Source organism: Ranitomeya variabilis, chromosome 5 (assembly GCF_051348905.1).
Source record: "Ranitomeya variabilis isolate aRanVar5 chromosome 5, aRanVar5.hap1, whole genome shotgun sequence".
Lineage (NCBI taxonomy): Eukaryota > Metazoa > Chordata > Amphibia > Anura > Dendrobatidae > Ranitomeya > Ranitomeya variabilis.
This window is the reverse complement of record NC_135236.1, coordinates 45,699,522-45,722,078: the sequence shown is the minus strand read 5'-3', so window position 1 is coordinate 45,722,078 and position 22,557 is coordinate 45,699,522. Positions and strand designations below refer to the sequence as shown.

Genomic DNA, 22,557 nt, shown 5'->3' with positions numbered 1-22,557 from the left:
TGTCACCAGCAGTCACAGATTTTGGCTTTCTCCAGCACTCACATTGCAAACTGGAAATATGTGCATCAGATAGCCAAAGTGGGATTATGTGTTGCCAAACAATGTATATTGAGGCCACATTTTAGTCATAGTTTAATGTTATGTCATGAGGTGGAGGAACATGTCTTGGTTTTGTTTCTTTATCATGTTAATAAAAAAAACATTGGTATACTATGAAGCTACATTAAGGAGGTTATCCACTAATTTTACATTGATGCCCTATTCTTAGGATAGGGCATCAATGTCTGATCAGCTGGGGTCCGGCACTCGGCACTCCCACTGCTTAGCTGCTATCGAAGCCAGTTGTTGCTGCTGGAAGTACTTATTTGTGGAGCTTGGTCGTCTATGTGTAGTGGCCACCACGGAGTACTACACATCAGCCTCCAATTCACTAAGAGGTGGCTGTACAGTAATAAGCCCCGAGCACTACAAGTAGACAGCCAAGTTCCACAAGTAAGGGCTCCCGGCCGGTGGCCGCTGCCCCGGCACCGATTACAGCTGATCGGCGAGGGTCCCAAGTGCTGGACAACGTCCGATCAGACATTGATGCCCTATCCTGAGAATAGGGCATCAATATAAAAGTAGCGGTCAACCTCTTTATTGACTAGTCGTGTGCACATCAGTTCAAGGTAAATTGAAGTCATCTTGAATTTTACAAAAACTTTGGATTCTGCAAACTAATTTTTGGGTAAAATGCACACCTGCCATTTTGCAATTTAAAGCAAAATGATACAAAAAAGGATTACCTTGCTGCTCCCAGCACTGCAGTTACCATCCAGTCCTCTTCACAGTTCCCTATGGCCTCTTCTTTACTTCTCCAAATTATGCGATGTTCTCTTCCTCTATTTTTACTCTGAGCTGCAGCTTACGGTGTTAAGTAGGTCGCGGAAATCATGATGCACATCGTGACTTCACGATCTGCCGCACCCAAGGACTAGTCAGTGCCTCAAGCAGTCCAAAGCATGATAATATCTATGCCCACCAAAGAGTGAAGATGGAGGAAGAGGACTTTGTGTGCCTTGAAGAAGTGAAAAAGAGACCAGAGAGAGTTGCACAAAGGACCAGATGAGGAGCTGTCGGAGCTGAACAGATGATCATAGAGATGAGTATTATTTTTTCTCTCCATATATTTTTAATGCGTTGGGGTTTTAAAAGATAGAACAGAATTCAGCACATTAAATTTACATAGAATGTATTCAATGCAAGTCAACATTTCTGGCCAAATTCAAGAGAATTGACAAATTTGAATTTTGAAAAATTTGCTCATCGATAGTGAGGATTCATGTGTGTCAACATTTGTAATTATATTTTTTTTTTTGCTAAATCAAAGTTGTTTGTTTAATTTCAGGGATGCTATATTTTGAAAGAAATTCTGGAATGATAGTTTGTGAGGACATCCTCGATGAAATACCAGAATGTGATGCAACTACAAAGCAAACTACAGAATGTGTAACCATGATTTCAGTCATAGACTGTTCAACAGCTCAAGACACTACCAGCCAGTGTGAAGAACTAACGGAGGACCCAACAGACTGTGATCCTCCTACAATACCTACAATGACTAGCATCCGACCAACAAACGTTTCTCAGAGCACAGATCACACAAGTGCTTTCTCTAGTGTCACTGATACTGATAAAACAATAGATCGGGATAACACAACAATCAGTAAAACTAAATTTAGTGACAGCCCAACCACATCTGATCTTACAGGTATTAAAACAACAGTAACACAATATACTGCTATTACACTCAGTGATACAGCAATGGTCCCTGATACATCACGTATTTATACACACAAAACAACAGTCACTGGCAGCCAAACAACGATAAGACATGTTACTCCTGCTACAGCTAACAACAGCTATACAACACCAGATAGTCATACGGGGAAAACAATAATCGATGATAGTCCGACAACACTTTCATACCTGAGTGATACTACAATTGTACTGCATACGCCAAATGGTTTAACAGAGAAAAGTACAATATTCGATAGTCAAACACCTCAACACCTGAGTACAACACTAGTGATGGAAACGCCAAGTAGTCCTACAGGGAAACCAACAATCGATGATAGCCGTACAACGCCTCAACACCTGAATAATACTACAATAGAACAGCATATTACAAGTGGTCCTACAATGAAAACAACAAGCAATGATAGTTGGACAACACCTAAACATCTGAGTGATACAACAGTAGTAGTGGGAACTCCAAGTAGTCCTACAGGGAAACCAACAATCGATGATAGTTATACAACACCTCAACACCTGAATAATACTACAATAGAACACCATATTACAAGTAATCCTACAATGAAAACAACAATCAATGATAGTTGGACAACACCTAAACATCCGAGTGATACGACAGTAGTAGTGGAAACTCCAAGTAGTCCAACAGAGAAACCAACAATCAATGATCATACAACAACTCAACACTTGAATAATACTTCAATAGAACTCAATATTACAAGTAATCCTACAATGAAAACAACAATCAATGATAGCTGGACAACACCTAGGCATCTGAGTGATACGACGGTAGTAGTGGAAACTCCAAGTAGTCCTACAGGGAAACCAACAATCGATGATAGGTATACAACACCTCAACACCTGAATAATACTACAATAGAACTCAATATTACAAGTAATCCTACAATGAAAACAACAATCAATGATAGTTGGACAACACCTAGGCATCTGAGTGATACGACAGTAGTAGTTGGAACTCCAAGTAGTCCTACAGGGAAACCAACAATCGATGATAGTTATACAACACCTCAACACCTGAATAATACTACAATAGAAAGCCATATTACAAGTAATCCTACAATGAAAACAACAATCAATGATAGTTGGACAACACCTAGGCATCTGAGTGATACGACAGTAGTAGTTGGAACTCCAAGTAGTCCTACAGGGAAACCAACAATCGATGATAGTTATACAACACCTCAACACCTGAATAATACTACAATAGAAAGCCATATTACAAGTAATCCTACAATGAAAACAACAATCAATGATAGTTGGACAACACCTAAGCATCTGAGTGATACGACAGTAGTAGTTGGAACTCCAAGTAGTCCAACAGAGAAACCAACAATCCATGATCATACAACACCTCAACACTTGAATAATACTACAATAGAACACCATATTACAAGTAATCCTACAATGAAAACAACAATCAATGATAGTTGGACAACACCTAGGCATCTGAGTGATACGACAGTAGTAGTTGGAACTCCAAGTAGTCCAACAGAGAAACCAACAATCCATGATCATACAACACCTCAACACTTGAATAATACTACAATAGAACTCAATATTACAAGTAATCCTACAATGAAAACAACAATCAATGATAGCTGGACAACACCTAGGCACCTGAGTGATATGACAGTAGTAGTTGGAACTCCAAGTAGTCCTACAGGGAAACCAACAATCAATGATCATACAACACCTCAACACTTGAATAATACTACAATAGAACACCATATTACAAGTAATCCTACAATGAAAACAACAATCAATGATAGTTGGACAACACCTAAACATCTGAGTGATACAACAGTAGTAGTGGGAACTCCAAGTAGTCCTACAGGAAAAACAACTATCGATGATAAGCACACAACACCTCAACGCCTCATTGATACTACAATAGTACTGCACACTCCAAATAGTCCTATAGGAAAAACTACAACCGATGATAGTCAAACAACAACTGAACTTCTGAATGATGCAACATCAGTGCTGAATAATACAAAGAGTCCTACAGGTAAAACAACAATCGAGAACAGTCAGACAACACTTGAGCTTAGCGGTATTTTTCCCACTGTTACATACTTGACTCATAGCACAGTCAAAAATGCAGAGGTTGTGCTCACTACAAACAGCCAAACAACAGGAAGAACAATCACTGACAATGAGACAATTCCGCTTACTGGTCTCACAACAATCTCATCTTTAGGGATAACACAAGATAATGTAAAATCTGTAGTGGATACAGATCCTACGTCTTCCGGCAGGATCACCACTGAGCGTACGCACGGTTCCGGTTACAGCAATCACAATCTTTATAACTAATATGTTTTCTATGTTTATTATCATTCACACGTTTTTGGAAGCATATTGTAACCCCTTCCACTCTACAGGGTTTTCATTTTTTCCTACCTTTCTTTCAAGAGTCATAACTTTTTTCGCCATATGAGAGCTCATTATTGTACTGGAAATTGTAGTTTTGAATGACAGCAATCATTTTAGCATATGATGTGCTGAAAAACAGGATAAAACACCAACTGAGGTGAAATAGTGAAAAAATACAATTCCACCATTGCTTTCTGGATTTTATTTTTCATTATATGGTAAAAAGAACCGGGCGACACAATTCTCAAGATCAACACGATTATGATGATTCCAAATTTGTATAGTTTTTTACAAATCCAGAACTATGCAAAAAACACTGGTTTGTATCACAATTATTTTAAGACTGGTAACTTTTTTCATTTTTTCAACTATGAAACTGCGCGAGCAATTCTGGTGTTTCTTTCTTTTCAATTGTGTTTACTACAGAGGTTAAATGATTTAGTGTTACGAAATTTGTTTTATTTTTCTTGATTTTTCTATTATATTTTTTAAATCTTTTTTTTTACATTTTCTACAAAACATGGGACATAAAACCTGCATTTCTTTGAACTATCTACTGAAATACTACAATATTGCAGTATATAGTGAAATTAATAATCTGTTTGACGCCTGTGAACTTCATAACAGAACAAAGATGGCTGTGAGGGAAATCCATCGGCATCTCAGGATCTTGCCACTAGAATGCCACTCTCGTGAGTTCGTGGGTTGCATGGAAAGGGTTAAATGGCAGCAAGAGGAGCTAGCTTTTAGAGGCAAATGTTGACTGTATAACACAGCTGGCACCTGCTGCGTATGGAGGTGACTCAGCTGCCGCGCATGCTCCATAGCTCCATCGATGCATGCTCCATACACAAGTATCTGAAATCTGGTGGATGACTGTAAGAAGTTAAAACTCTTGGGTCCAAATTTAATATCATTGCCAATAATAACGCTAGCATTTTACTATGTGGCGGAGGGATCTTTAGGCTCCTTGCTGCACCAGGGTCTGGTGAAATGTGCATACCGTTTCTTATCTAGAATATATTTGATAGTTGACTTACTTGACTTCCTAGCAGTGGTTGAACATTATATCAATATATTATGGAGGACAACTGTTGTGAACTCTATTTCTGGGCTCCCTCTTGTGGTCACAAGTGGTACTGTGTGAGTGCTGTCTTTCTGCAGGTTTGTGACTGGCATCAGCTGTCTCGTTATATGTGGGCTGGTTTCCTATTTAAGCTCACTTGGACTCTCAGTTCATGCCTGCTGTCAATGTATTCAGTGCTATTCTGATTCCTTCTGACTACCTTGCTACCAGTCTCTTCAAGAGAAGCTAAGTTTCCGTCTGTTAATTTTTTGATCATCAGTGTTCAATATGTTTCTTGTCCAGCTTGCTAATATGTGATTTCCTTGCTTGCTGGAAGCTCTAGGGGGCTGAGTTTCTCCCCCCACACCATTAGTTGGTGTGGGGGTTCTTGAATTCTCAGCGTGGATATTTTGGTAGGGTTTTCTACTGACCGCACAATTCTCTATCTGTCTTCTGCTATCTAGTATTAGCGGGCCTCATTTGCTGAATCTGTTTTCATTTCTACGTGTGTCTTTTCCCCTTACCTCACCGTTATTATTTGTTGGGGGCTTCCTATATCTTTGGGGTTATTTCTCTTGAGGCAAGTGAGGTCTGGCTTTCTCTTTAGGGGTAGTTAGTTTCTCAGGCTGCGTCGAGACGTCCAGGCTTTTAGGCACGTTCACCGGCTACCTTTAGTGTGTTTGGATAGGATCAGGATTACCACCTCCCTAGAGCTTGTTCTATGTTCAGTAACTTAGCTAGTATTTCTAGTGATCCTCAGCCACTGGGATCATAACAGACAACATCAACTCGATCACTATAATTTCAATCTAGATTGTGAACCCTTTGAAATATACTGGTTTAGTTTACTGGTAATTTACTGATCTGATACCTATAATATACACCTGCCTTATACTGTTTATGAATAATGTGACCAAATTGCAAATAATGTTAATTATATGACTGCTTCTACATGAATATAACCCATGTGACATCCAACCTTTTTTGATAATTATTTCCAAATTCATTTGTCCCTCCAGATAAATAGTAATGAGAGAATCGTCTGAAATTCAATTAATCATATTCACTCAAATCTGGTCTGAAAATTCGTTTTGCTTTGAAATTAACAACTGCAAATCAAATGTGTCTTATTATGCTCTCAAGACCCCAAAGTATAATAACCATAGGGTAAAAAAAAAGATTATATCTACCTCTCCACCCCTATGGCCATCTTCACTTACATCTAAAAGTAATTTTTTTCCAAGTTCTGGCATATATGGTCCCTCTGCTCTCACTATGACTCGAAATATCATAACTTGCATCATATGACATCATGACTTTGATTGAGACTTAGACTGCCTAGACGAAACACGAAAACTATAAATAAAGGGTTGTCTTCCTCCGGGAAATAAAATGGTCGAATAAAGCACAAAACACATGAATCTTTGATGGACGGGGTCGGCCACAGCTTTTATTGCTTTTATTCTCACACAAAACCATTTTCTTAAAACGGTAAAACTTGTATAACATCTGGAATCTGAAACGGAAATGGTATGTACCACCTGCTCTCGGTGGGCAAGTTCGTCTTCGGCTCCATACTCTAAGACAATGTTCTCCAACTCCAGTCCACCAACAGGTCATGTTTTCAGGATTTCCTTAGTATTGCCCAGGTGATGGATTTGTTGCCTGTACAGGTTCTGCAATTATCACACAAGCAATACTAAGGAAATCCTGAAACCCTGACCTGTTGGTGGCTCTTGAGGGTTGGAGTTGGGGAACACTGCTCTAAGAGCTTAAGACATCCTTCACTATCAATGACTAGTTTCAAGATTTGCACAGGACAGATAAGAATTTTTTTGACCCTTCTTGAACCTCTCAAATGGGATGATTTTGCTTTAGTTCTAAAACTAAGAAAAACAGAGAAGGTTTGAAGTGACTCATAATTTTCCTATACATAGCGGTATCATCTCATGATTGTTGATAATATTTTACCAGAATTTCTTATTCTTTCAGAGCCTTGTGACGAAGGGATATATCCATGTCCTAGACACTTCTATGGGAAAAACTGTAGGTTTATCTACAACGAAATTATTCTAGGTAGGTGTGAAGTGAGTACAGAATATTTGAAAATTTTTGTCTACGACTTTGGTGGGAATGTTATTAATCTTTCGCTAAAAAGCTTAAGACCTCACATAAATTCTATTCAGATATCTATTATTCAAAGGAGGTAATATATAATACTGATGTCTCCAACTATCTAAATTAATGGAAAAAAAATGTAGGGACAGAAAATCTTAGTTCCCTATTTTTATTCTCTTCTCTTTTTACAGATTTTGTCATTGCTAAACTGGAAATGTCCATCCATGTCCAAAATGAGGAATTTAACTCCTCCCTGAATAATCCTTTATCTAAAGAATATCAGGATTTCCATGATAGGTTTCTTAACGAGGTAACGATATTTGTATGTACCTTTCCAATGTGTTATGTGATGTCTGGATAGAGGCATGGCTTAGAGAAAATGGGACATGTCACGGATCCCTTCTCCGTGGTGTAACTAATTCATCACATTCCCTCCTTCAGCACGTGACTTGGGTTGTGCCTGCAAAGGTTAATCTATCTACCCACTCTAAGTCCAGCATCCAACCTCTGTCATATGCTGTAATGGGAACATAAATAACACATCGACCCAGGCCACACACCCGCTCATACATGCTGCCACCACTCACCGAATACACTGGCGATGAGTCCCGAAAATATTAATACTAATAATATCTACCACTCATAAGTCTCACAAACCTTAGACTATGGATTCTTTTAGAACATTCAAGGTTCAACTTGTTAAAGTTTTATACTTTAATACAAAAGGGTTCAGTGCTTACAGTAAGAAAAAGTGATAAAAATATGATAAAAAGAAGACATACAACTTATGCAAAACAGTATAAAATAACAGGAGAAAAACTTACAGAAATCATCTAACGTAGTCTGCTTTTTGCTCCCTGAGGATAGGATGAATGTAGATTGGATCACACCAGCTCGGCTGCCCCCATTATGTGAACACGTTTCTCTGTATACAGGTCTAATTTATAGCTTTGGTCTGGAAGTCAGGTTTCTAGACCTTCCCCCTCAGGTTAATATCATAATTGAGATTATAAAAAATTACTGCGGCACTGAGTACACAGGTCTCGTTTTGCTGCGAATTTAGACAATAACCACTTATTTGTCAAAAAATGTAATAAAAAATATATATATAAATTCGCGCACAACGAGATAAAAAATAAAGTGGATGTAAGTTTAATAGAACAATAAATACATAAACCTGTACATAGACAATCTACAGATATAAGCTTGCACTATTCCAACTAAATAAATAAATAAATTCCAACTGTAGTAAAGACTCCTAAGCAGAAAATCAACAGTTTGTATGGTAATTATGCAACACCGTAAGTTAAACCGAATTTATGTTAATGTCACCAACAGCCCCTTATTTGTATATAAAAGGACTATAGTAACGCTGTATCTGTCTATAGCAATGTGTAACAGCTAGAAAGAGGACAAAGATACTGAATGCCACGCACTAGTTTAAGAGTAATAGCACAAAAAGGAGTATTTCTATGAAACAACAATATCCTTTAAAAACTATTGCATGCAAAAAAGAAAAAAAAAAAAGTATTATAAGAAGAAAAAACTGGTGATAACAGTCATGATGCTAGAAGCGGCCCCGGCCGGTGGCAAAGCTTCACTAAAAAGGAGGGTAATGAGGCGTACTGCAATCGGATTAAACCAGGTCGGAAATCCGATGCATGTACGCCACTAGTTACTTTGAGCAGAACACTGATAGTGGATAGATGAGAGTTGCTCCTTCCACGCTGCTCTTGCCGATGTAGATGTCCAGCGTACTGTGTTGTCTGGAGAGTCCCGGCTGCCCGTAGTAGTGGCTGCACGCGGTGATAGCAATCTCCTGTCATGTCGGATGCTGTTCAGACCAGGTCGTTCGACAGACAGCGGTAATTCCGCTTTTGACCACTATTTGCTCATTGGCGTCGGCTAGATTTTGTCTAGCTGTTCCGGGGTTAATTTACCTAATCCTCGGATTGGAAGCTGGGCCATGCCCATTGCCTTTAAATAGTTCTCCTGATCATTGGGCGTTGCCGATTATAGCTTCTGTCTTGTGCGTTGTTATCTCGGTCTGGTGAGGAGAGCTGGTTGTTGGAGATTCGTTGCTGGTGGTGTATTTTCCTTTGTCTTATTTACTCCTTCTTGTATTTGTATTTATTTTGCCCTGCACATTTATAGTGTATTCCTGAGTGACTGCGGCGTGGTGTATATTTTCCTTTATCCTTGTCTGTGCTAACTGTGGGTATTTGTGTATTAACTCTTCACTGGGTGGTGGGTGGAGGTTTCAGCCTAGGGTTGAAACAGGAGACAGGGTGAGGTTCGAGGCCTGGACATGCACACCATCAGTGTAAACTCCAGGTAGAGGGTCAGTCAGGATTTCCCTCGTCTGAGGAAAATTGCAGGGGCCCGGGTTATTAGCTCTCGCTCACCTAGTCTCCCCGTGACATTATAATCGGCCCAACAACAAAAAAAAGAAAAAAAAAGGGGTTTCTTTTTTTGTGCTTTGTCATGGATCCCATGACTTCCATAACCCGCCAGTTGGAGGCGCTGTCCCTACAGGTCACTGAATTGAGGGGGGCAGTACAGCAACAGCGACTAGCAGTATCTAATGTGCAAGCTGGAGCGACAGGAAGAGTTGCTGAGCCTAAATTCCCTTTGCCTGAAAAATTTGCTGGGGAACGCAGTAAATTTGTTTATTTTCATGAAGCTTGCAAACTGTATTTCTGTATGCGCCCGATCTCCTCGGGTAATGAGGCTCAGCAGGTGAGCCTGGTGTTGTCATTGTTAAGCGGGGATCCCCAAGCATGGGCGTTTTCTTTGCCATCTGTATCTGCTGCATTTGACTCTGTGGAGAGTTTTTTTTCCTCTCTTGAAAAAATCTACGATGAACCTGACAGAATGGCTCTAGCAGAATCTAAGATATGCACTATTCGCCAGGGGGAGCGAGTTTCAGAGGATTACTGTTTTGAATTTCGTCGCTGGGCGATCGATACATAATGGAATGATCCAGCATTGCGATGTCAGTTTATTCATGGGGTTTCTGGCAGGTTTAAAAAAGCCCTTCTGATGTACGAGACTCCTGCTTCGCTAGATTCCGCTATGAGTCTGGTTGTCCGCATTGATCGCCGTTTGCATCAGGGGGAGCATGAGACACTGCCTATGGGAGAGGGTTTAGGTTCATGTGAGGTTGCTGCAGGTGAGCCCACGGAGCCTATGCAAATCGCAGGGGTGTCACATGTGAAGCATCGAGCCCCTGAGCTCAGGAAGCAGGGAGCCTGTTTTTACTGTGGTAAAACTGGTCATTTTATTAACATCTGTCCTCGGCTGTCTAAGAAAAACGCAACAGCGGAAAACTTCTAAGCTCAGAGGGTGTGGAGGAGACCAATCTGAGCTTATGTATATCCTCCATGGTGGTTTTGTAGTGAGCTGGCCGGCTGTGACTGTTCTGTTATCATTGACATAGAATCTGTGACAGACACTGCCCCCGTGTGGCCAGAAGTTATACCTATGCCGAATGTGATTACAGAGAAACAAACTGTATTGGCTAAACTCCCCCCTGTTATGTCATGTGACCAGGAAGGAGAGGGAGAAGAAGAAGAGCCCGGGAAACCAGTCGGTGCAGAGAGAGGTCTGTGTGTGCTGGCGTCCTCCTGTTGATGCGATATAGAGGATTGCCTGGATGACCCCTCTCTCTTGGAAGCTGACATCCAGATTGTTCCCAGCTCCCACACTGCGGAGCACTCAGCGGTGACATCTTCACAGATCATGGATATGCATGGGCGGCCTTGCCCTCGCCCACTTCATCTGGCGTAGTCGTCAGGATCTGTGCCCAGCAGGATTCCCACCCAGGCCCAGTATACAGTCAGAAACCGCCGCCGGTGTCCATTGTAAACCAGGTCAGGAAATTTGGCGGGTGAAACTACCCCGTACCAGAGTGGGCGGAACAAGTGCGGATACTGGGAGAAATGTATAATATTGACCCTAAGACCTTGGCAGAAATGGCGGTACTGACGCTAGAGGGGGAGGCATGGACGACAGTCAGACTGGAGACGGTCAGGGGGCAGCGTGTGTTGGAGGATTTGGTGCGGGTGCTGGAAAAGACCTATGGACCTACTACGTACCAGGGAACACTGCGGTACCTGTTCTTCAGACGGACACAGCTTGAATGGGAGGACATTCCCCAATATGCAAATGCCCTTCAGGTACTCCTTGAACAAGTCTGTGCAAAAGGGGAATAACTGGCTACTATAGCTCCTCGTGACCTGGTACTGAGAGACCAATTCGTTATAGGGCTGAGAGACCAGTATCTTAACCGTACGCTACAGGACTTGATTCGCATGACGTTGACTCTCACCTTCGCTGGAGTCAAGCAGGAAGCCATAGAACGTTCTAGGGGACCCGTCATGGATGTGGGGACTCAAAGCGCTGCGTGCAGATCCATATTAGACAGTAAACAGCCCAACAGTGACACCGAGGAGCTGAAACAGATGGTAGCAGATTTACAGCAAAAAAAAGGAGGAAGATCCAGCTCAACGATGCAGTGAAAAATCCATAACTTTATTCCACTACCAAAATAGCGTGTAAGGATAAAACATCAGCACATATAAAAACCAAGATCAACGCGTTTCTGGTGGCTAAGCACCCTTAATCATGATTAAGGGTGCTTAGTCACCAGAAACGCGTTGATCTTGGTTTTTATATGTGCTGATGTTTTATCCTTACACGCTATTTTGGTAGTGGAATAAAGTTATGGATTTTTCACTGCATCGTTGAGCTGGATCTTCCTCCTTTTTTTTCCTGTTTGTCTACGCCTTGACACAGCGGTTCCGTGCTCCGAGCCTTGGGAATGTCGATATGGTGAGCTGGATTTTGTTTTCTCTTACTTAGCAGATTTACAGCAACAGGTGTCACAGTTAACACTAGAACGACAGAGAGACCAGCGGATACGACCTAGCCGTCCCGCGGGACTGTGTTGGTCATGTGGTGACCCTCGCCACAGGGCGAATCGTTGTCCTCAACGAACAAACCATCAGTTACCACGAGGAACAGAATATCAGCTACATCCACAAGCAGAGCCACCACGCCAGGTCTCACCACAATGGCCGCCGTTAAACTAGACACCCCTGCAGCTGAGGTTTGAGCAGCAGGGGGGGACAGAGAATGGGGTGTAGAAAAACAGAACCAGCAACGGAGTACTCTGGCCTTGAGTAGTCCTATACTTGAAGTTATTCTGGAGGGAGTTGCGGTGCAAGGATTGATGGACACTGGGTCGCAAGTGACCACGATCTCTGAACAGTTTTATGAAAAGTACCTCAAACCAAGGACTGCTTGTGATCCAGATACCACCATTAAGATAATTGCTGCTAATAACCTACCCATTCCAGTAACCGGAGTCGCCTGGATGGATACGAAGGCCTGCGGACAAGACCTAGGGAAACGAGGAATCGTCATTGTCAAGGAAGGCTTCGGCTCCGAGACCCCAGTAATAATCGGAATGAATATCTTGAAAGACCTGGACCTTATGCTGTTGACAAGAAAAGGGCCCAAGTACTGGCAGAAAGTTACCAAACATAAACCGACTCGTCTGGCGTTCCAACGCATAATCCGGACCGTTGGACTTCAACAGATGGCAAAGGAACAACTACCCCTAGCAGCCATTAAAGTGCCCCGCTGTACCCGGATTACTTTGCCCACTGAAAAAGAGACAGTAATTTCCCTGCCTCTTAACACCAACTGACAACTTGAAGGAGTTGAAGTGTTAATCGAGCCGAGGGCTCCAAGTGGGGGTAAGCTAAACCCACTAGTCGCCCGCACCCTAGCCGTCGTGAGGAACGGAAGAGTCCCTGTCAGGCTAAACAACACCGCAGACGTAGGTGTAGCTCTTGAGGCTGGCGCGCAACTTGCCAGAGTATATGCTCTACCCACAGAAGTGAACCCCATGGGACCCTTACAATTCACCCCGTCTACAGAAGATGGCTGGACGGTAACTGTCTCAGCCATAAATGCTCAAGCAGATGATGAAGACATTGGGCGAAAACTACTGGAAAAAGTGCAACTGGACCCGTCCCAGTTCACCAAACAGGAAGTGTCTCAAGTGGAGAAACTACTGCGAGAACACCAAGACTCCTTTGCAAAGCATGACACCGACCAGTATCCAACACGAGATTCCCACGGGCGACGCTGCCCCTATTCGCGAGAGGTACCGACAAATACCACCTCAACAATACCAGGAGGTGAAAAGCCTCTTAGAATCTATGCTACATGCCGGAGTGGTGCGGGAAAGCCAGAGCCCATGGGCTGCACCCGTGGTGATAGTCAAAAAGAAAGATGGATCCCTGAGATTTTGCGTAGACTACCATCAGTTGAACGCTTGCACGATCCGGGACTCCTATCCACTCCCCCGGATCGAAGAGTCACTGACCGCCCTGAAAAAGGCCAAATATTTTTCGTCTCTAGACTTGGCCAGTGGATATTGGCAGGTCCCCATGAGTGAGAAGGACAGAGAAAAGACCGCCTTTATCCTTCCCATGGGCCTGTACGAGTTTGACCGGATGCCATTCGGCTTGAGTAACGCACCAGGGACCTTTCAGAGACTGATGGAACGCTGTCTGGGAGATTTCAACTTCGAATTCACGCTGATATACCTTGATGACATCGTGGTATACTCCGACACCTTCGAGGATCATCTTCACAAGCTTGGCAAAGTGTTCCAGCGCTTGAAGAAACACGGCTTGAAGTTGAAGCCCAGCAAGTGCCGTCTATTCCAGAAGGAGATCGATTACCTGGGACACCGGATCTCGGCCGAAGGTGTCCAACCCTCTCCAGAGAAGATAGCAGCTGTCCAAGCGTGGCCACAGCCAACTACCATCAAAGAAGTCCAGGCTTTCCTGGGGCTAGCGGGCTATTACCGCCGATTTGTCAAGGACTTTGCCCGGCTTGCGGAACCACTGCATGAGACTCTCCGAGGGACCGCAAACAGTCCCAGATGACAACGCATCAGCTGGGGGCCCGACCAAGAAAAATCCTTCCGGGTGCTTCAAGCTGCTCTGACATCACCCCCTATTCTGGCATATGCAGACTACACCTTGCCGTTCCAGTTATACACCGACGCCAGCCTTCAAGGTCTCAGGGCGGTCCTCTCCCAAGTCCAAGATAACAAGGAACGCGTAATAGCCTATGCCAGTAGATCCCTCCGTGACACCGAAAAGAACCCCGTCAACTACAGCTCTTTCTGCCTGGAACTCCTGGCCCTGACCTGGGCTATGACAGAGAAATTTGCTGCCTACCTGACAGGGGCGGAGGTGCTGGTCGAGACAGACAACAATCCTCTTGCCCACCTAGAAAATGCCAAACTAGGGGCAGTGGAACAGCGCTGGATGGCAAGGCTCTCTAGATTTCAATACAAAATTAAATACAGAGCGGGGACGGAGAATCAGAATGCTGACAGCCTTTCCAGAGTGACATCATCCCCGCCGGTAGGGGACCGGGATGAAGAGTTGGAGGGAGATGAACTGCCCGACTTTGCCCAGCTAGCTAAACAAATAGAAGATAGCCGCCAGTATGCTGTAGGTGGGATCGAAGCCGTAGTGGGGTCCCCCCTGTCCCAACAAGAATGGGCCAAGCTTCAAGATCTAGACCCTGAACACGTCTTACTGAAACAGTACGTGAAGACACAAGAGAAACCACCCTCCGAAGTAAGAGCCCGACTATCAACCAGGGCCTCTGCCCTACTTGCCCAATGGGATCGGCTGATCGTGAAGGATGGAGTCTTGTATTGCAGGGCCCTTTTATCCCATATGCTGGAAGAATGTTTGCAGATTGTCGTCCCGGTGCAGCTAGCCCATGAGATGGTGGCTGAAGCTCACAGAAGGAACGGCCACTTCGGCATAGACAAGACCCTCCGGTGGACCCAGCAATTCATTTTTTGCCCAGGACTCCGTAAGCTGGTTGAAAACGTCTGCCTAAGATGTCGTACATGTGAACTCCACAAGTCTACTGAGCAGCGTGCACCCGTCCAGACTATTAGCACATCCAGGCCCCTCGAATTGTTGATGGTGGACTATCTGTTGATCGGAACGGCGAATAGTGGCTACCAGTACTGTCTGGTGATGGTGGACCACTTCACGAAATTCGCCGTCGCTGTTGCTACCAAAGATCAGACTGCCGAATCAGCTGCACAGGCCATCTGTCAACACTTCGTTCGGGTCTACGGGTGTCCGGAGCGGCTGCATTCTGATCAGGGGGCGTGTTTCGAAGGGCGAGTCATTGAAGAACTTCAGCAGATGTATGGAATCAAGAAGTCCAGGACCACCCCGTATCATCCACAAGGGAATGGCACGTGTGAACGTTTCAACCGGACCCTCTTACAACTGATCCGATCCTTAGCAGAAGACAAAAAGCCTGACTGGCCTCGATTCCTCCCAGAACTGCTGTGGGCCTATAACAATCAAGTCCATTCTGTCACCGGATACACGCCTTACACCCTCCTTTTTGGCCGCCCAGGCAAAGGCATCCATGAGCTACACCTGTCTAACTCTGATGAAGACACCTGTGGTACCTATCCTTCCTGGCTACAAGCACACCGTCAAAGGATGGAAACTGTCTAACGGCTGGTGGAACAGCAGATCCAGGACCAGGTCCACGCTGAGCCACTTCCAGTACAAGAAGACCTACTGAGTGTGGGTCAACTAGTCCTAGTTCGTATAAAGAAACCGCAAGGAAAACTCCGGCCCAAGTGGGAGACTGAAGTCTATCGAATAATTGGACACCCGTACCCTGGTGGCCCCGTCTACCAAGTACAAGGCGAAGACAGCGGCAGCCTCCACACCCTGCACCGTAACATGTTGCACCCCTGTCGTTCTCAGCCTGACTCCCCTCCTATAATGCCTAGAGAGACGGATGTCACTAATACTGTGGGAGACACCGATACCGGGGATGTAGAGGTGGAAGACATCCCTACCCCTGCTCGCCTGACTGACGCGTCTGAACCCCTTACCTCCTCGACTGACTTACCGACTGGGGCGGAGAGTGGAGTGACTGATTGGGGAGAGAGACTAGCACCCGTTAGGTGGACAGCGAGTGTAAGAGGGTGGTGCTGTTATGCACAGTAAGGAACACGCTGTCACTTTAAGAGACTGCACCCCCTTGTCTGGTGTGAGATGGAATGTTCTGCTTTTCCCCTGCTTTAGACTGTGAAGATGAACTGCCCTAGCTTGAGGGGAGGAGTTGAGCCTGCACTGCGTGTGGAAGGAGAAGTTTCTAGAGAGAGAGAACTGTTTGCTACAAGAAAGATCCCAGGCTGGGACGGAGTGTACTTCTGAAATTTGCAAGACTGTTCCGGTTTGCAGCAGAAGTGGCTGTTCTGTGCTAGGTTGTGAAGCCATGAAGATACTGAGAAAGGGACTTGCAGTTTCCAAGAGCATTCCTAGGATCCGGAAACAAGGAGAAGACCACGCTTCACAGAGCTGACAGAAAGACGTGCGCACCTCTTTATAGACTGCTGGGGCCCCCCTGGGACTGGACCTGTGTCCCCAACATCACCGTGAGTCTGTTCCTGTGTGGTGCACCAGTTAGGGCCTAGTGCAGGCTTCAGTAGTTAGAGCACAGTAGCCGTGTGGCCTGCGTAGTAAAGGCCAGGGAGATCATATGCAGAGTAGCATTGATATATATACACTCACCGGCCACTTTATTAGGTACACCATGCTAGTAACGGGTTGGACCCCCTTTTGCCTTCAGAACTGCCTCAATTCTTCGTGGCATAGATTCAACAAGGTGCTGGAAGCATTCCTCAGAGATTTTGGTCCATATTGACATGATGGCATCACACAGTTGCCGCAGATTTGTCGGCTGCACATCCCAAAGATGCTCCATACAAGGCAGGATGGATCCATGCTTTCATGTTGTTTACGCCAAATTCTGACCCTACCATCCGAATGTCGCAGCAGAAATCGAGACTCATCAGACCAAGCAACGTTTTTCCAATCTTCTACTGTCCAATTTCGATGAGCTTGTACAAATTGTAGCCTCAGTTTCCTGTTCTTAGCTGAAAGGAGTGGTACCCGGTGTGGTCTTCTGCTGCTGTAGCCCATCTGCCTCAAAGTTCGACGCACTGTGCGTTCAGAGATGTTCTTAGGCCTACCTTGGTTGTAACGGGTGGCGATTTGAGTCACTGTTGCCTTTCTATCAGCTCGAACCAGTCTGCCCATTCTCCTCTGACCTCTGGCATCAACAAGGCATTTCCGCCCACAGAACTGCCGCTCACTGGATTTTTTTTCTTTTTCGGACCATTCTCTGTAAACCCTAGAGATGGTTGTGCGTGAAAATCCCAGTAGATCAGCAGTTTCTGAAATACTCAGACCAGCCCTTCTGGCACCAACAACCATGCCACGTTCAAAGGCACTCAAATCACCTTTCTTCCCCATACTGATGCTCGGTTTGAACTGCAGGAGATTGTCTTGACCATGTCTACATGCCTAAATGCACTGAGTTGCCGCCATGTGATTGGCTGATTAGAAATTAAGTGTTAACAAGAAGTTGGACAGGTGTACCTAATAAAGTGGCCAGTGAGTGTATATATATATGTTTTATTGTGTAAAGCTGCTGGTGAGATAGATTCTGAGTTTATGATTGTTGAAGCACTGTGCGATTATATAGACAAGTTGATTCATGTGCATTATCTTTTGCTATTGTAAACCCCTGTTTGCACCTTCCTTGTCCCCTCCATTCCCTGTCTCCCAATAAATCTATCCTTTGTTGATTGCACCTCGTCTTGTGTACAGTAGTCTCCTGCACCGTGGTGGTCCCCCGGCCATCGCTTCAAGTGGCGCTGCGAGCAGGGTGCTGTCAGCAAGATGGAGGCAGCAGACAGAAATGGCGGGAATGTTAATGTTAATGGAGATGCTGTGGGCATTGGTGGAACCCCTGCAAGGACACTCCCTATGGGCACCATATTTAGTGTGCTCCCAAAATTTGACGGCAAGAATATGCCACTGTCCGAATGGGTGTCCCGGCTGCAATGCACCCTGAAGATTTAAAACATAAGCCCAGACCTTGAAGTGAACATTGCTTTAACTGCCATAGAGGGGGAAGCCCGCACAAACGTCTGCCTACAACCAGAACTCACCCGCAGTACCCTGAAGGAGCTAGTGAAGTTCCTGGAAGAGATCTACGGCGAGACTGCTGGTGCGGGACACCTTCGCGCCAAATTTTTCTCTAGGCTGCAGCGGGAAGAAGAAGGAATTTCTCAGTATGCAACAGTACTGCAAGAAGTGTTTGAAGAGGTGCAGAGAAAGGAGGCAGATGGATTTGGCAGCATGGGCTCTAAAGACCGAATACTCCGGGAGCAATTCATTTTGGGACTACACAGCACATCCTTGAGGCAAGCACTGTCAGAACGGGTCCGGGCAGATCCGGCCCTTACGTTTCGTCAAATCCTGGCGGAAACAGTGGCCCGCAGTAAAGAAGAGAGCTATGCGTCTGGGGTGATGCGTGTCCAGGGCGCCAATTCCAGAGGGGACCCAAACCATCAAGAGGTGCTGGTCCAGGTAGTGCAAGACTTGCAGCGGTCCCTGGTTAACGTGCAAGAGAAACTGACCCAGATGGAGCGAAGAGTGGGGGAACTACGAAAGTCTGACCCACCATACTCATGCAACCATTCTTCAACCCGATCGACAAGAGATCAGTGGGAACAAGCCCCCTCCTGTCAGGAATCGGAGGCACAAGGACAGGCTCGAGGTGCCCCCCGGCGAGGAGGAGGCATCCAATGCTGGGAATGTGGAGGACGGAGGCACCTTGCTAGGGACTGTCGGAACTATACTCAAGGCCAGCGGAAGCCGCCGTTAAACTACCAACCCCCGCAGTAGTGCGGCACTCTGCGGGGGAGGCGAGGAGAGAGGCCGCCCCATATCATAACGAACACTTGATTGCTGGGAGTCCCATTCTACATGCTGAATTTGAGGGAGTTCTAATGGATTACCTGGTAGATACCGGATCACAAGTGACAACGATGCCAGAAGCGTACTTCAAGCAGCATTTCCAGGACCTGGCCAAGCCAGAAAAAGAGACATTGATCCAGTTGTTTGCTGCCAACCAACAACCGATCCCGGTCACAGGGGTCGTGTGGATGAATATTCGAATCTGTGGGCAAGAAGTTGGGAGAAAAGGGATCCTGCTAGTCCCTGAGCCTATCAAGAAAGATGTGCCTGTAGTACTGGGAATGAATATCCTACGTGAACTCGATCAGATTATGTTTACCAAATGGAGACCTGGATATTGGAAGAAGGCTACCCCACATAAGCCTACTCAAGAAGCCCTTCAACGACTGATCCGCGTCTGTGGGACGCAGAAGAGTGTGCCATCTTATCAGACGGTAGGGGTCATCCGGGCTCCTGGGAAAGAACCTGTAATCCTACCTCCCGAGCAAGAAACTATAGTGTACCTTCCAGTGGGGACTCACCGCAACCTTGATGGGTTGGAAGTGGTTGTTCAGCCTGTGGTAGGCGGAGGAGGGGATCAAGAAGTCATGGTAGCTCGTACGATAGCTGTGGTCCAGCGAGGACATGTCCCCATAAGAGCTTTGAATGTGAGCCCCAGGGAGGTCGCCTTGCCCCGAGGGACAGATCTGGCCCTGGTGTACCTGCATAAGGGTGAAGTGGTGAGTCAGAAGGAGATGTCTTTATCACCGAAAGAAGGCGTGGGGTGGACCCTAGCAGTTGCTGCGGAAGACGAAGAGACACCATCCCCGGAGTGGAGTGGACGGGTCATCCTTGAGCAAATGGAAGTGGATGTGAAGGCTATGGGCCCTGAGCGTGTGCAAGCAATAGAAACTATGCTGTGGAAGAATCAGGCTGCATTCGCCCGTCATGCCGAAGATTTCGGCTGTACTGAAGCCATCACGCATGAGATCCCGACTGGGGAAGCTCGTCCAATTCGAGAACGATAACGGCAGATCCCGCCCAAGATGTACCAAGAGGTGAAAACATTACTGAGGCAGATGCTGGATTCAGGAGTGGTGCAGAGTAGTCAGAGCCCTTGGGCAGCCCCGGTGGTGCTCGTCAAGAAAAAGGACGGGACCATCCGGTTCTGTGTAGATTACAGAAAACTCAATGCCTGCACTGTTCGAGACTCGTATCCGTTGCCCCGCATCGAAGAATCCTTGACAGCGTTGGGGAAAGCCAAGTACTTCTCCACCCTGGACCTAGCAAGCAGATATTGGCAAGTAGCCGTGGCAGAGAAAGACAGAGAGAAAACTGCCTTCATCCTCCCTATGGGACTGTTCGAGTTTAACCGGATGCCCTTTGGGCTCTCCAATGCTCCAGGCACCTTTCAACGGCTGATGGAAAAGTGTTTGGGAGATTTAAATTTCGAGGCTACCCTGATCTATCTGGATGACATCATTGTGTTTTCATCCTCTTTCGAAGACCACCTTGCCCGGCTTGGACAGGTACTCGGAAGATTGCGGGCTCATAACCTGAAGTTGAAGCCAAAGAAATGCCACCTCTTCAAGAGGGAGATCGAGTACCTAGGTCACATTGTGTCACAAGATGGAGTTCTACCCTCGCCAGAAAAAGTGGCTGCTATCCAGAAGTGGCCAGTCCCTCAAACAGTGAGAGAACTCCAGGCCTTCCTGGGACTCGCAGGGTACTACCGTCGGTTTGTTAAAGACTTCGCAAAGGTGGCCGGTCCCCTCAATGAGTTGCTGAGGGGGACCGCTGGAGTGCCGAAGACCCAGCGAATCACCTGGGCACAGGGACAACACGAGGCCTTCCAGGCTATAAAGAATGCCCTTACTTCGGCCCCGATTTTGGCCTACGCAGACTTCGATCAACCGTTCCTGTTGTACACCGATGGTAGCCTACATGGACTCGGTGCAGTACTTTCTCAGGTACAGGATGGACATAAGAGAGTCATCGAAAGAAACCCTCACAATTACAGCTCCTTCCAGTTAGAGCTCCTGGCTCTGGTATGGGCCATGACAGAAAAGTTTGCAGGCTTCCTGACAGGTTCAAAAATTCAAGTTCGAACAGACAATAATCCCCTGGCCCACCTTGAGAATGCTAAACTGGGGGCCTTAGAACAACGGTGGATGGCTCACCTGGCCAAGTTCGACTTTACTATCCGCTATCGCTCTGCTACTGAAAACGCAAATGCGGATGGGCTGTCCAGAGTGCCTGTGGAGACTCCAGTGGGGGATCTTGATGAACAACTTGAAGAGGAGGAAACCCCAGACTTTAATAAGTTCAAGCCCCCGATGGTTGTGGCCCAGTCAAGAAGGGAGGCCTGCGCGTTACCTCGGTCCCTGGGAAGAACCAATGAAGAATGGGGACACGTTCAGGATGAAGACGAAGGGCTGAGACAGATGAAATGGTGGGTAACGCAAAAGCGGAAGCCTGGCAAACAAGAGAGAGATGATCTGGACTCTGAAATGAGGAGTGTGTTGCACCAGTGGGATAGACTGGAAGTGAGAGAGTCAGTACTATATCATAAGAAGCAACAGCCAAAAGATATGGAAGTACGGTGGCAAGTGGTCATCCCAGGAAGAATGGCTCAAGAAATAGCTAAAGAAGCCCATGAATTTGGAGCGCACTTTGGCTCCACAAAGACCTACCAATGGTTGCAGCGGCATGTCTATTGTCCTCGGTTGGAGCTTGTGGTGGAAGAGGTTTGCCGGCAGTGTCGAGTATGTGACCTCATTAAGAGTACTGAACAGAGGGCACCCATCCAGACCATACAAACTAAGGAGCCATTGGAAGTCTTGATGATCGACTATCTCCTCGTGGGACACTCGGCCCGGGGGCTGCAATATTGTTTGGTGATGACCGATCATTTTTCTAAGTTCGCAGTAGTAACCCCGACTAGAGACCAGACTGCGGAATCGGCGGCGCGAGCCATCTGCCAAGACTTCATCTGGGCGTATGGGTGCCCAAAGCGCATCCACTCCGACCAAGGCGCGTGTTTCCAAGGCAAGGTGATGGAAGAATTGTATCGCATGTATGGCATCGAGCGGTCCCGGACCACCCCTTATCATCCTCAAGGCAATGGAGCTTGCGAACGCTTTAACAGAACCTTGCTTCAGATGCTGAGAACATTGGAAGAGGATAAGAAGGTGTGTTGGCCAGACTATCTGCCGGAATAGGTCTGGACCTACAACAATCGGGTCCACTCCACCACGGGTTACACCCCCTATCTACTGTTGTTTGGAAGAGCTG

At 45.8% G+C, this 22,557-nt stretch overlaps 1 protein-coding gene across 3 annotated transcripts in view; it reads left to right on the top strand.

Annotated features, from left to right (window-relative positions):
* The window catches only part of LOC143774315 (mucin-3A-like), a 146,954-nt gene that overhangs the window by 21,522 nt on the left and 102,875 nt on the right, over positions 1-22,557 (top strand). For 2 of the 3 annotated variants that reach the window (XM_077261765.1, XM_077261767.1), the window contains exons 2-4: positions 1,388-3,823; positions 7,250-7,333; positions 7,567-7,685. In XM_077261765.1, the coding sequence (XP_077117880.1) occupies positions 1,388-3,823; positions 7,250-7,333; positions 7,567-7,685 (2,639 nt within the window). The remainder of the gene's footprint in view (positions 1-1,387; positions 3,824-7,249; positions 7,334-7,566; positions 7,686-22,557) is intronic. The other variant, XM_077261768.1, reaches the window with a different exon arrangement.